The sequence below is a fragment of the Phascolarctos cinereus genome, unplaced genomic scaffold (assembly GCF_003287225.1).
Source record: "Phascolarctos cinereus isolate Bilbo 61053 unplaced genomic scaffold, phaCin_HiC Scaffold_2;HRSCAF=192, whole genome shotgun sequence".
NCBI lineage: Eukaryota > Metazoa > Chordata > Mammalia > Diprotodontia > Phascolarctidae > Phascolarctos > Phascolarctos cinereus.
Window position 1 is genome coordinate 328,331,387 of NW_027555625.1, and position 12,100 is coordinate 328,343,486.

The window sequence follows — 12,100 nt, forward strand, 5'->3', positions numbered from 1 at the left end:
CCTAGATGCTAACCAGCTGTATGCTCCTAGGCAAGTCATTTGCCCTTGAGGGACCTCAGTTTCCCCATCTGTAAAATAAGGAGGAGATGACGTCAAAGGTCTCTTCTACTTCTAAAGCCATGATCCTATATAGCTTGGTTCTGAATCTGAGTCTTTTGACTCAAAATTCAGCACCATTACCAGGCTGCTTCTTGTTTGGATAGCTCCTCAGTATTTCAAGCTGAGCATGCCTAAAGATGACCTTATTACCTGAGGCCAAATGGTGCAGCGGAAAGAACAATGGTTTATTCTGGCGCCAAGGGATCTGGGTTCAAATTCTACCTTCAATGCTTCCTATCTGTGTGGCTAGTTGCTTCACTTTCTTGAAAGCCTCAGTTTCCTCATCTGTAAAATGAAGGGTTGGACTAGGTAACCTCTAAGTCTATGGTCTTGTTGATGTCCATTCACTTTCCTCTAAAACCAGCTCCTATGATTTCCTGCTTTCTGTCAATGGCGCAACCATGTTTCTAGCAATTTGGGCTTGAGATCCCAAGGTTATCTTTGACATGTCCTTTTTTTTTTTTTATCCTAAGCAGCTAGGTGGCACGGTGGATTGAGTGCTGGGCCTGGAGTCAGCAAGACTCTTTTTCTTGAGTTCAAATCCAGCCCCCTACATTTACAAGCCATGTGACCCTGGGCAAGTCACTTAACCCTATTTGCCTCAGTTTTTTCATCTGTAAAATGAGCTGGAGAAGGGAATGGCAAAACCACTCCAGTATCTTTGCCAAGAAAACCCCAAATGGGGTCACAAAGAGTTGGACACAACTGAAAACAACCCAACAACAATTTTTTTTTTAATCTCATGTATCTAATTCAACAATGAGCCTAGTTCAGGTTCTCATTGCTTCTGACCTGGACAATTGCAGGTGATTTCCTAACTGGTGTCCCTGCCTCTAATCTCTTTTCTTTTTTTTGTTTTTGGCTAGGCAACGAGGTTAAGTGACTTGCCCAGGGTCACACATCTAGTAAGTGTCAAGGGTCTGAAGCCAGATTTGAACTCAGGTCCTCCTAACTCCAGGGCTGGTGCTCTACCCACTGCGCCACCTCGCTGCCCCTCTAATCTCATTTTTCCAGTCTATCTTGTACGGTCTCTCCGAATGAGGAGGCAATGTAGTACATTGGAAAGAATGTTGGGATTTGGGGTCCAAGGCCCTGTGTTCAAATCCTGACACTGCCACATACCCCTGGACAAGTTGTTTAACCTCTCTGGGCCTCAGTTTCCACATCTGTAAAATGAAGCATTTGGCCTAAATGACTTCCTAGGTCCTGTCCAGCTCTAGATCTGTGATTCCGGTAATCCTCCCTAAATACAAATAGTGAGATGGAAGGAGCCAGAGGCCTGGGGGTGTCAAAGTCTGGCTCTGTTACTCATGATCTGGCTAACGCTGTACAAGTCGCTTCATTTTTCTCATTTTGAAAGTGAGGAGGTTAGAGTGGGTGACCCTAGGGTCTCTTTCAGACCTAAATTGATGACCGATGAAGTTTGGCCGTGTCACTACTCTGCTCAAAGGCCTCTGATGAATCCCTGCCATGACTGAAATACAAGCTTCAAGCTTCTTAGCTTGGCAGCCAACGTCCTCCACAACTTGGCTACCACTGTATTTTACTGCAGTTGCAGCTTATGCTATGCTCTCTTATGCTCCCAACCACCAGGCAAATGGATATTGGGCCTCACTTCCCCACATCTGCATCTGACATTTTCTCTGCCTAATATGACCACCCCTCCTTCCTATCCCACTCCCCCATTTCTGCCTCTTGTGTGTGTTCAGTTGTGTCCAACTCTTTGCGACCCCGTTTGGGGTTTTCTTGGTGGTGATACAGCAGTGGTTTGCCATTTCCTTTTCCAGCTCATTTTATAGATGAAGAAACTGAGGCAAACAGGGTTAAGTGACTTGCCCAGGGTCACTCAGCTAGTAATCTGAGACCAGATCTGAACTCAGGAAGAAGAGTCTCACTGACTCCAGGCCCTACAACTCTATCCACTGCACCACCTAGCTGCCCATGGGGTAGGTACCAAAAGTATTACCATCCCCATTTCACAGATGAGGAAACTGAGACTCAAAGAAATCAAATGTCTTACCCCTGTTCATATAGCTAACAAAAGTCAGAGGTGGGATTCGAACCTAGGCCTTCCTGGTGCTGCCCAGAACTACAGAGCCATCATATTATGCTGACTATGTAGAAGGAAGCTCACAGGATGGTTTTACATAGCTCCCATGACTCAGATAACTCAGATTTAAAATAGATCTCTCATTTCCCTAAATTAACTGGGAGACTGAGGAAAGAGGGGTGGTGGTAGAGAGTCGTTTTTTTGCTTTTCCCCTCCTTTCTTCCCTTTGGGCCCTGCCTCCATTTCTGGGCTTCATTTCAGAGCCTGAACATGAAGCCCCAGTGGGGATGATTCTCTGGGAAAGGCATAGACCCCAGCTCTCCGCTCCATGGCCCTCAAACTGCCGGCCCCTTCTCTTCAGGGGCTTCTCCTTGATTTATGACTGGGAGGCTACATTTGCAAAACACGATCATAAAATACCAAAGAGAGCATTTCCCAAGGACTTCTCCAAAATAAATTATTTCAGACATAACAGAAGCTGCTTAATAAATTCCACTCTTCTTGTTTCTTTGGGTATTTTAGAAACTGATTTATAAGTGCAATATCTCCTCTCAAAATGAGACAATCAACACAGGATAAAATTATCGAGTTATGAAAATAGGGGTCAGAATGAGGTGCAGTGCTTTAAATTAAACCAGAAAAAATATCTTTCACACCAAATTGACTCTTTTTGTCTTGGAAATGAATGTTTAATCAGCTAAGAAGCTCAAACCCTGAGAGAAGCCTTAAGAATATTTAATTTAGTAAAAAAGGGCCCATTTCCAACAGACAATATTGCTTTCCAACAAGGTCCTTAAAAAACCAGAAAATCTGGACTTCTGTTTTCTCCCAAAAGGATGAATAAACACAGTTAAGGGTGGCAAGGACTGTCTCATCTGCAGGAACAGTTTGGGAGGTCTTGAAAATAATGAAGGAATGAAAAAACATTTATTAAGCACAATGTGCCAAGAACTGTGCTAATTATATAAGGAAGACAGGCTCTTGTTTGAAATATTTGTATTGCTCTCATCATCGGCATCTACTCAGCTTTGTGGGGACGCCTTTAGAAGACCTAAACAATCATGACTCTCTCTCTCTCTCTCTCACTCTCTCTCTCTCTCTCACTCCTCTCTCTCTCTCTCACTCCTCTCTCTCTCTCTCTCTCATCCTCTCTCTCTCTCACTCTCTCTCTCTCTCTCTCTCTCTGTCTCTGTCTCTCTCTCTCTCTCTCCTTCCCTCCCCCCTTTCTCTTTCTCTCCCTCCCTCTCTCCTTCTCCCTGTGTCTTTCCCTTCCTCTGTCACTCTCTCCCCCCGCCTCCACCCTGCCCAGCCTCCCAGAGTGACCTCTGCTAACCAGCTCTGGGCCACTGCTATGGGCCATGGCTGTCTTTACTTCTTCCTGCTAACTCAAGCCTTGACTAACACCACCTGTCTCAGTGTCTTCCTCTCTGATGGGAGAACTGGAGGATGGAACACCAAACTCTTCCTGACGCCTTCGTTTATAGTGAGCAGAAACCGGACTTTTGGCCTTATTCCAGTCTGCATCTGCTGCCATACCTGGTTTCAGTTCCTTACAGAACAAGATTCCCCAGCACCTGGTACCCCAGGTGTCCTGTTCCGTGTCCCCCCCCTTTCTTGCCTACTTTCGTTTGTTGACTCCCTATATTAGATTGTAAGCCCCTTGAGGGCAGGGACTGTCTTTCTTTATATTAATTGTATCTCCAGCACTTAACACAATGCCTGGTACACAGTAGACACTTAATATTTATTCGATGGGATTTGACTTACGCATGTACTCCCAGGAGAATGTAAGCTCTTTAGTTAAATGTGTCATTTTTGTATCTGTATTCTCAGTACCTTGCACAGAGGTGTTTAATAAAACTTCTTGAATGAGTGAATGAATCTTGGACTAGGAGGTGAGTTAGAGACACCAACAGAAATCCAGGCCTGGTATTGATATTATAGGATGAGAGCTGCCCACAGCAACAGCAGGGACCATAATCACCAGAGATGATTGGAATCAGATACATATAAACATATACATATACATATACATATATATATACATATACATATATATATATGTACACACACATATACACCCCCCACATATATACACACACATACATATACACATACATATATACACACACATATATATATATACACACACATATACACACATATACACACACATATACACACATATACACACATGCACACACACATATATACGCACACATATGTACACACACATACACACATATACACACATATACACACACATATACACACATATACACACATATACACACATATACACATACATACACATATACACACATATATACACATATGCACATGTGCACACACACACATATATATATACACACACATATATACACACACACACACGTGTGTGTCTATATCTATCTATCTATAGATATCTATATACCTATAGATATCTATATATATATCTCTCCCCCTTATATTGAGCTCCCCAGAAATAGAAACTGTGTCAATCTTTGTATCCCCACCCCCAGTGAAGGTGCCATGTATATGGTACAGTGGGAAGAATTCTGAATGGGAAGTCAGGGGACTTGAATTCAAATCCCACCTCTGCTTTTTCCTACCTGCATGACTTTGGACAAATCACTGCCTTTCTGGGCCTCAATTTCCTCACCTTTAAAATGATTGGGTTGGACCAGATGGGCTCTAAAGTCCATCCCAGACCTAAATCTATGAATAGGGTAGGTACTTAATAAATGTTTATTGAATTGAATTTCACCATTAAACAAAAAGGTTTTATAATGCCCCTGCATTCTGTGGCCTGGACTAAACAAGATTAATATAAATTTTCAATTTTATCTTTTAATAACAGCAGCAACCACGATTCATGTTTATATAATGGCTTTAAAATTTATGAAGCAATTTCTTCACAGCAACCCTAAGAAGCAGGAAGTGTGGGCATTATTAGCCCCATTATACAGATGAGGAAACTGGGCTCTGAGTGGTAAGATAACTTGCTTGCCATCGCACAACTGGTAAGTATTTGAAGTGCCCTGACTCCAATCGCAGTGCTCCATCCTCACCACTCTGTTTGTTGGGGTTCTCTTTCCTCTGCATCCTTTCACAGACTGTTGCTCCTACCTCTCTGACATCTTCCTTCGATCTCATTTTATAGATTTGTGTCCTATTTTTCCTGTACATGTCTTACTTTCCCTACCAGGCTGTAAATCCTTGGCGAGCAGGGGTTGTATCTCCCTTCCCCTCCACCTCCTCCTAAAGACTACGTCTCACTTTGCTTCTCTATGCCTCTCGCCGCCCCCTACCCACCCCCACACTCCTGCCCTCTCCCCGAGTGCCACACAACAAAAGTACAAGTAAGCCAGTCGCTCTTCCCCAATTTAGCTTTACATTCTGACCTGAAATCTCTACCTGATCTGACACCATCTTCCCTGGGCAATATTATTGTGCGGGTATTTCATTTCATAGAAACAGAAAATAAAACAGGTCAAACCTCACTTATTTCCACTATTGGATTATGGGATTGGGAAGGCCAGTCTGAATTAATGAAAAGCTGGATTCAGTTTTATTTCTTTCAGACATCACCTGAAATAGGCCAAGAAATTGTTGTCCTCTGGGCATTTCCCTTAAGGAAGAGAGAAGAGCGACTTATAATGAGCTTGTAGGCCGTATGTATTTTGAAAGGCAAGAGACTTCATGGATGTGGGCGCCCCTTCCAGAGGCACAGATCACAAATCCACCACACTTTAGTATACACACCTTAGTTGACAGCTTCATCAGGTGAAAATGTTCATCTCTTGTTGGCAACTTTCTGGCGCTGAGCGTCTCTGAACTTAGCTAGTCAGAGTCCTCAAACAGATCATACTTAGAGACTGTTCAGCTTAGTAAGAGTGGTCACAGCTTACCCTCCACAGGTAGAGTCTTTGACGACCATTTCCATGCCTTGACAAGGTATCAGAAGAGGTCACTGGGGAGGAGAACATCCATCTCTCTACAGATGGACAAATACACACCCCTATAGACTTATACATGTATACGTATACACACATATGCTGCTAGCATATTTGAGTGTGCTTGAAAAGTTTGGTTTTTTTTTATTGTTTTTAGGCAATTGGGGTTAAGTGACTTGTCCAGGGTCACACATGCGTCTGAGGCCAGATTTGAACCCAGGTCCTCCTGACTTCAGGGCTGCTGCTCTATCTACTGTGCCACCTAGCTGCCCCCAAAAGTTTGTTTTTAACTAGGTTAGGTTTTTCCTTTGCTATCCTCTTTTATTGTTGTTGTTTTTCAGTCATTTCAGTTCTGTCTGACTCTGGGACCTCATCTGGAGTTTTCTTGACAAAGATATTGGAGTGGTTTGCCATTTCTTTCTCAAGCTCATTTTACAGATGAGGACACTGAGGCAAACAGGGTGAAGTGACTTACTCAAGGTCACACATCTTATGAATCTGAAGTGTGATTTGAACTCACAAAGATGAGCCTTCCTGACTCCAGGCCTGGCACTCTATCCACTGTTCCTAGCTTCCCTAATTGCTTACTGCATACCTCCATCTGGATGGGCAACTCGAACTTGCTAAAACAATCCATTACCTTTCTTCTTAAAGTCACCCGTCCTTCTAAACTTCTCCATTGCCATTAAGGGTGATACTATCGCCCTTCCAATCATGCAGCTGTACAACTTCAGAACCATCCTCCATGCTTTTCTCTCCCTCAGCCTCCATAATCAATTATTTATCAAGTTTTGTCAATTCTTCCTCCACAACATCTCTCCCATTTATCCCCTTTTCTCCACTTGGCCACCACCTAATTCAAGATCTCGATTCCTCTCATCTGAACAGCTGCAACAGCCTCTTGATGAGATGAGATCCCCAGCCTTCAGGGGGCTTTTGCCTTTATGATCTACCCCCTGAACAGCTGCCAAAATAACCAACCTAAAGAACAGACTTGACCAGCTCATCCCTCTGCTCTGGAATCTTCAGTGGCTCCCTATTGCTTCTAAGATGAAATACCAATTCCTCAGCTTGGTATTTAAAGCTGGTAGTTCCAACTTTCATTTCCATACTTATTTCACAACACCCCTCCTTACGCGCTCTGATTTTTGGCCATACAGGCTAACTCGCTGTTACTCAAACTTGGCCCTTCATCTCTCACCCCTGTGCTTTTGCACAGGTTGTCCCCCACGCATGGAATGCTCTCCCCCATTCACCTCTTAGAGTCCTTAGCTTCCTTCTGAGCTCAGCTCAAGTGCCATCCCCTCCAGGAGGACTTCCCTGATTTCCCACGTTATCAGCTGTCTCTCCCTCCTCAAATGATCTCTTATTTTCTCATTTGTTTATTTGTTCATATCTCCTAGGAGAATGTAAGTTCCTTAAGACCCCTTAGTGCCTTGGCCAGCTTAAGAAATGATCGTCGAATCAAACATTTAATCCATCTCATTTCATGATCAATACTAATGAGAACAGTGGCAACAGAGCAAGTATTTTCAATGAAATGTCCCAATCCAGGCTGGTAAAGGCAAGAGAAAAGGCTACTCACTGTGGGTAGTTGACTTGAGAGGAGGTGCCCATCTTGAGTCAACATGTTAGACACCATGATGGCGGGCAGGTCCATGTTTTGATAGGAATATGTTGGTATCAGGCTGTTTGGAGGGAGGCTGTGGCACAGGGAATGATAGCCAGTCTCGTGGTCCACCAGGTGAAGAAGGGAGGGGTCTGGGAGATTAGGAGGAGTTATAGGAGGGATTTCATAGTCTTCATTATTCTCACTTTGACCATTATAAGTCTAAAATATTAAAAGGATATTTTCTTAATATATCACTTCTTTGTCACCACAGAATCACAAAACAGCATTTATAGCAGAGACCCTTCATCAAACCCTTTGGGAACAAGCCCCATGAGGCAATTTCTACCATCCCAATAGCAAATGGCCATTCCCAAGGGCTGCCAACATCACTGGGACAAACTCCTTCCTCCCAAAGCCAAAGGCACTTCTGATGACCCAAATCACCCAAGCCTGACTTTGCTAACCAGGGCATCCTACAGTAAGGCTTTGTGACTGGACGAAGGTCGACAGAGCCTGACCCCATCCCCATCCCCAGCCTTAGCCCCAGCCCCAGCCCTGTCTCATTGTCCCTCTCAGGCTTGTTTCTCTGCTTGGCTGTTGCTCAAACTCAAAGTGTACTACATAAATCTTCATGTAAATAAATGTACCTCCCTGGAGAGCCCTAAGGCTGGGAGCTTTCTCCCAGGTATCACAACAGTCGTATGCTCAAAATTCAAGCAACTTGGTGATGTCCAGTAAGTACGAATCAACCTGTTTAGTGCCCAATTCAATGTCTACTTAAAAAAAAAAACAACTTGGTGACTAAGATATTGATTAGGGACCATGAGAACATCAAAATAGCTTTGTGATAAAGTACATCAAAAGTTTATTCACTTTTAGAAGCAGTGCCAGATTTAAAGCCAGAGAAATATAGATGTGTGCGAGAAAAATGGTCAAGCATGACAGCCTGGATATATCTTTTACCCTTTTTTTCTCCTCAAGATGAATTATAGTTGCTGACCCACCTTCTAAACTTTAATATTCTTTTGATGTGCTAAAAGCTTCTAATGACTCGAACCTACACAATAATAATAGCATGAATATTAGACTAAATAGCATTTATGAAGTGCCTGCTGTGTGCCAAGCACTGTGCTATGAGCTATTCGCAAATATTACCTCATTTGATCCTGACAATAATCCTGAGATAGGTGTTATTATTATCCTCATTTTACAGTTGAGGAAATTGAGGCACCGAGAGGTTAAATGACTTGTCCAGGGTCACATAGCTAGTGTTTGAGGTCAAATTTGATCTCAGTTCTTCCTGACTCCATGCCCAGTGCTCTGAGTCATCTTAAGCTGTAGGATTAAGGATTAAGATTTGCAAAGCACTTGATATGTATTTTCTCGTTTGATATTTGCTCGTGTCCATTTTACATACTATACTATCTCTTCCCTCACTCCCCTGCAAGAAGATAGAACTAGCAATAGCAATATCCCTGCCTCTGTGGGAGAAGAAATTTTATTAGTTGACTGTTGAGCAAAACAGTCCCACGATAATGATGTTCAGTTGTGCTGGGGGTTGGGGGTGGGGAATGTTTTAAGGATATAGGTTGAATATTGCTCTTGGGCATCATAGGCTGAGGTCTTGACCTTGCTGGGGTTGGGGGTACAAGATGCATGAGTTTCACAGGTTTTAGGGGGAGGTCCTGATTTGGGAGTTAGGAGCCTTGGAGTGCTAGCCCTGCCTTTGCCACTGCCCTTCTCTGGGCCCTCTGCAAAGTGAGAGGGTTAGCCAAGATAACCCTAAGGTCCCTTCCTTCTCTGATAGTCCGAGATTCTCTGAAGTCTTGGGGAGGGCAATGGTGAGCAGGACCCTCTGCCTCAGGATGATTCCATGGAGTCAGCTCCCTCCACGGGGAACAGAACAGCCATGGGAGTTAACACAGGCAGCATTTGTCCCTTCAGGAAGCAAGAGTCTCTTGTTTTTGAACGTTAAAAGTTTTATTCTCTGAAGTCCTGCTTTATCTGCATGGCTCATGCAGATTTTAATGAACATTTTCAGAAATCGCCTGATAGCATGGCTGGATTGAGATGTAGTGTCTGGTTTAAAGCCAGAAAGAAACACAGATGTGTGCAAAAAAAAAAAAAAACTGGCCACATGCAACAGCCTTAATTACTCCAGCTTCCTCAGATCCAGTGAGAGCATTATTCTTTCCTTACCTTGCATCTAAAAGAATCAATCTATTTAACCTGGATTCTAAAGTCTCTAGGCAGTAAATATCTCTTTATACCTGCCTCCCTCTTCTGTCACCTTTGGATCCCAGGTATGTTTGTATGTAGAGTGTAAGCTCCTTGAAGGGAGGACTGGTCAATCCTTGGTTTTGCATCCCAGCAAATGGCATGGTGCCCAGCGTGTAGTAGGTGCTTAATAAGTGCTTGCTGGATTGACTTGCATGTGAGTGCTGATGATGCAGGGCAAGATTGGCCAACTCGCTCCCTGCTGGGAGCCTTTCAGGGACTCTCACTTTCAGCTGGGCCTTGGGGTATATAGGTGTGGGGGCTGGGAATGTCTTCTGGTCTCCTTAGGTCCCTGATTTTGCTCAAACAGGACAACTGCAGCTTAGGCCTCACTTTCAACCAGCAGAACTTACATATTTTGAAAGAAAGGCTGGTTTCCTTTCTTGGGTTTATATTCCAGAATCTAGGCTAGATTGTTTTGGGTTTTGTCTTTTGTATCCCCAACACCTAGCATGGTACCTGGCATATAGTAGATGCTTAATAAATATTTCTTCCATTGAATTGACCATCAAGAGGCTGTTGTGTGCACTCCAGTCTCCTTTACCCTACTCTCCCCTGGTTCAGGGATTGGTTCCTGAGACCCAAGCCTTCCTCTTCTTTCTTTCTTTCTTTCTTTCTTTCTTTCTTTCTTTCTTTCTTTCTTTCTTTCTTTCTTTCTTTCTTTCTTTCTTTCTTTCTTTCTCTCTCTCTCTCTCTCTCTCTCTCTCTCTCTCTCTCTCTCTCTCTCTTTCTTTCTTTCTTTCTTTCTTTCTTTCTTTCTTTCTTTCCTGTAAACAGGACAGAGGGATAAGTGAATGCTTAACAGACCCTCCCTCCCTCTCTCTCCTTCCTTCCCCCCTCTAGGGGTCTGGTAATCACTTTTCATTTTGGGGATGGGGACTTAGATTCGGTTAAGAAGAAGTTTGTGGATCCTTTCCCAGATATTTAAGAGGATTTCAGAACATGGCATGGAGATGGATTTGAATAAATCAGCCTACTCAAGCTCATTCCTCCAAGTGGTTTATTTTTATATCAGGTCTACAAGCAAGTGGCTTTGCACTGCTTAATGAAATTATGTAAAACCTCATTAGTTTCCTGAAGCTCTCATGGAGGAGACCAGGGTCCTACAGAGGTGCTCCTGAGTAAGTCTCTTTCCCTTCCCTAGTACTGTTTCCTTTGTTATTGGACTAGATGGTCTCTGAGGGCTCTACCAGCTCTGATGTTTTACAAGTCTCTGACTCCTCTTAGGGGTTGCTTCATTTTCCATATGAAAAAAGTGGGTCACTGATCGCAGCCCCTGAATATTTCTCTTAGGAGTACAGTGCTCTGCAGGCAGGGGGAAAGCAATACCTCTTCAATTACAATGACTTTGAAATCATCTTAAGTATTCTACAGTTATGTCAGAATTAGGATCACAGCAACACACAATCAGAATCCGATTAGACAATATCCAATCAACATAATCGGTCTCAACAGTTGGAAGCGCTGCCCACGTTCCCCGGGGCTGGCTCCCAGCGCTCTGCTTTGCCAACAAGCAATACTTGAACGATGCTGCAGGAAGGTTTCGCTAAAGGAGTAGAGGGGAAGGCTGGGGTGGGGGGGAGGATGCTTGGCTCACCAGGTTCAGGGGCAGCTGGCATGGTTGGCCAGGGGTAGGGGCCTGCCACACAGTTCCATGCACATACTTCCCCTGAATCGTCACAATAAAACTTTACAAGAAAACATATCATTATGGACATTTAGCTTTATGGAGCACTTTACAATTGCAAAGTGCTTTCTAAAAATTTTTATTAACAATTGACAGCTTCTTTCAGGAGTTGCCTGGTCTACACAGCTGTGTAAAAATCAGCAAGACCCAGGGCAGCCAGGTGGCACAGTGAATAGAGCATCGGCCCTGAAGTCAAGAGGACCTGAGTTCAAATGCGGCCTCAGACCAAACACTTGACGCTTATTAGCTGTGTGACCCTGGGCAAGTCACTTAACCCCAGTTGCCTTGCCAAAAAAAAAAAAAAGTCAGCGAGACCCAAGTGAGCCAGGCTTGGGGATTGCACTCAAGGGCCCAATCTCACTAATGCAGGGCGTTGCATATTCTTTTAGCATTTAGGGAGACAGAAAATACAATTATTT

At 43.7% G+C, this 12,100-nt stretch overlaps 1 protein-coding gene across 6 annotated transcripts in view; it reads right to left on the reverse strand.

The window, feature by feature from the left end:
* The window catches only part of TOX2 (TOX high mobility group box family member 2), a 327,883-nt gene that overhangs the window by 110,388 nt on the left and 205,395 nt on the right, over positions 1–12,100 (reverse strand). For 4 of the 6 annotated variants that reach the window (XM_078150271.1, XM_020998640.2, XM_020998641.2 and 1 more), the window contains one exon: positions 7,691–7,936. The exons of the other annotated variants lie outside the window; for them this stretch is intronic. In XM_078150271.1, coding sequence (XP_078006397.1) covers positions 7,691–7,936 — 246 coding nt within the window. The remainder of the gene's footprint in view (positions 1–7,690; positions 7,937–12,100) is intronic. 6 annotated transcript variants of the gene reach the window in all.